The sequence below is a fragment of the Miniopterus schreibersii genome (genome assembly GCF_964146895.1).
Source record: "Miniopterus schreibersii genome assembly, chromosome: 5".
Taxonomy (NCBI): Eukaryota; Metazoa; Chordata; class Mammalia; order Chiroptera; family Miniopteridae; genus Miniopterus; species Miniopterus schreibersii.
In genome coordinates this window covers 38,432,425-38,434,520 of record NC_138106.1, presented here as the reverse complement: position 1 = coordinate 38,434,520, position 2,096 = coordinate 38,432,425, and the positions used below count along the sequence as shown (strand labels likewise).

Sequence of the window (2,096 nt, the reverse complement as noted above, 5' to 3'; positions counted from 1 at the left end):
CAATATGAAAAGGCTACTGTGTAATTCCAACTGTATGACATTTTGGAAAAGGCAAAGCTATGGTTACAGTTAAAATATCAGTGGGTCAGGGATTGGGAGCAGGGAGTGCCAAATAGAGTACAGAATTTTTAGGGCATTTGTCAAAACCCACAGAATGTTAGACACAAAGAGTGAACCCTAATGTCAATTATGAGCTTTAAGTGACAATGATGGTTCAACAAATTTACCATTCTGGTGCAAGGTGTTGGTAGTAGGGGAAATGGGGGTTGTGGGGGAGGGGGCAGAATCTGGGAACTCTTACTTTCTGCTCAATTTTCCTGAAAGCCTAAAGCTGCTAAAAAAAAATCTATTAATTAAAAAAAAGCCAAATTATATTCTATATAGCTAAATACCTGAAGCAGTGATGGCCGTCACTTTTTGGGCAAATCTCAAGTACAGAATCGGCAGTCACATCTGCATTCAAGGCATCAGGCAACGCTGAGCATGTCCAAATCAGCAATCATCGAGATACAAGTTAATTGAGCTGTGAGCCCTCCACCACTTATTCTTTATTGAGAGTGTCCGAACCAGGTTGCTTTTTCTTCCTCATTTTAACTAATCTTTCCATCATCCTTTTATTCCTCGTAACACATTCAGGGCATAACATAATATCTTCTAGGCCTGGAGAGGGGAAAGTGCAGGCTGGTAGGAGTAAGGGAGAGATCATCTCCGTGGGAGTGTCAGACCCCCAGGCATGACCTGCACGGAACTGCAGGCGAACCCAACCCATTTTGTCTGCCAAGAGAGGTCTGCCATGGACCACACACCACCTGACACCAGATGTTGGCAGCAGAAAATTCTCAGCAGAAATAGGAATGGAAGAGGAATTCGCAGCCTTAGGTTGCACGGCTCTTGAGCAGTTCTTGACCAGGCGGCCAACACGGCCTCCTGAGCTGAAGTTGTCACTTCGACTCTATTGGTCACTTCAGCTATATTGGCCCATTCCTGTCTCTTCTTACTCTTTTGACTTTTCTCACTCCTTGCTCTCTTGCATTTCCCAGAACATGACTGCAGTGTGGCCTCCTGTGGTGTTTCAGCAATACTTTGTTTTTCTTCAGAATAAGCATGTTCCTTGAGCCGCAGATAAACATCCATTTTCTTGCCATCAGTGCTCAGATTCAGTTGCTGGCGCCAGTTCTGCAAAGTGTCGTAACGCACTTTATGAACTGATGGCAAAGCGGTCGGCAAGGGAAGGATTGGTTTGGGGCGATCTTGGAATTGTCCATTCGTTTGAGGAAGATTAACTTTATTGTTTGTCGTAGGAGTCGTCAGTTTGCCTTCTGAGGTTGAAGAAACACTTGGTTCCATTTGGTGTTCATTACATTCCTCATTAAATGGAACCAACGTGAGAATCACACTTTGTTCATCTAATTTATCCTCAAAGAAATCCTTCCCGCTGCCATGAGAGCTTGAGCTCGCCATTTCCAGGACCACTCAGAAGAAGGCGGGGCCGGCAGTGCCTAGTATATCTGCAGTTCTCTCCTTTTTCAATATTTTTGTTTTATGAGCCCCTGTTAAGCGATCTCCATGATGATAGGAGAGAATTGTGCATTCATAATTTTGTATTATTTTTTCATAAAGAAACCCTTGCCCCTCACCAAATCCTATACATTCCAGGTCCCAAAATATCTAGATTCACTTCTTTCCAGAAAATATGAGATTGGAAATGTTCCCTGAGGAGTGAATAGACTTTGAGAAAAGGAGTTATGTGTACTTGAACAGTGAGCACACACATTTTCTAAGGGTGAGGCATCAGTGGGAAATCAAACTGAAGAAGTCGGAGCCACATTCCTGAGAACCCCAGAAACCTATGTAGAGTGTAGAGGTGTTGTTTTGTGTTTTCTTTAAGACTGATTTGCATTTGGAGTTTTGAAGGGAGATAATTATGTGATTAGATGTGTATTTAGAAGTTGAATCAGGCCATAGAATATAGGAAAGAGTTGAAGGGGCTGGGCTACAAGGTAAGAGAAAAGGTAGGTTTAGGAGTCATTTGTGTAAATATGGTAGTTGAAGACATTGATTAGCATTAGGGTCAATATTCATTCAATAATGGACCA

At 42.6% G+C, this 2,096-nt stretch overlaps 1 protein-coding gene across 1 annotated transcript; it reads right to left on the bottom strand.

The window, feature by feature from the left end:
* Positions 1-541: 541 nt before the first annotated feature.
* LOC308557458 (developmental pluripotency-associated protein 2-like) lies at positions 542-1,461 on the bottom strand (the record flags this gene model as incomplete). Its single annotated transcript, XM_081137981.1, is given in 2 exon segments — positions 542-894; positions 897-1,461. Coding segments are annotated over 2 exon segments (918 nt in total).
* Between the last annotated feature and the right edge of the window lie 635 nt (positions 1,462-2,096).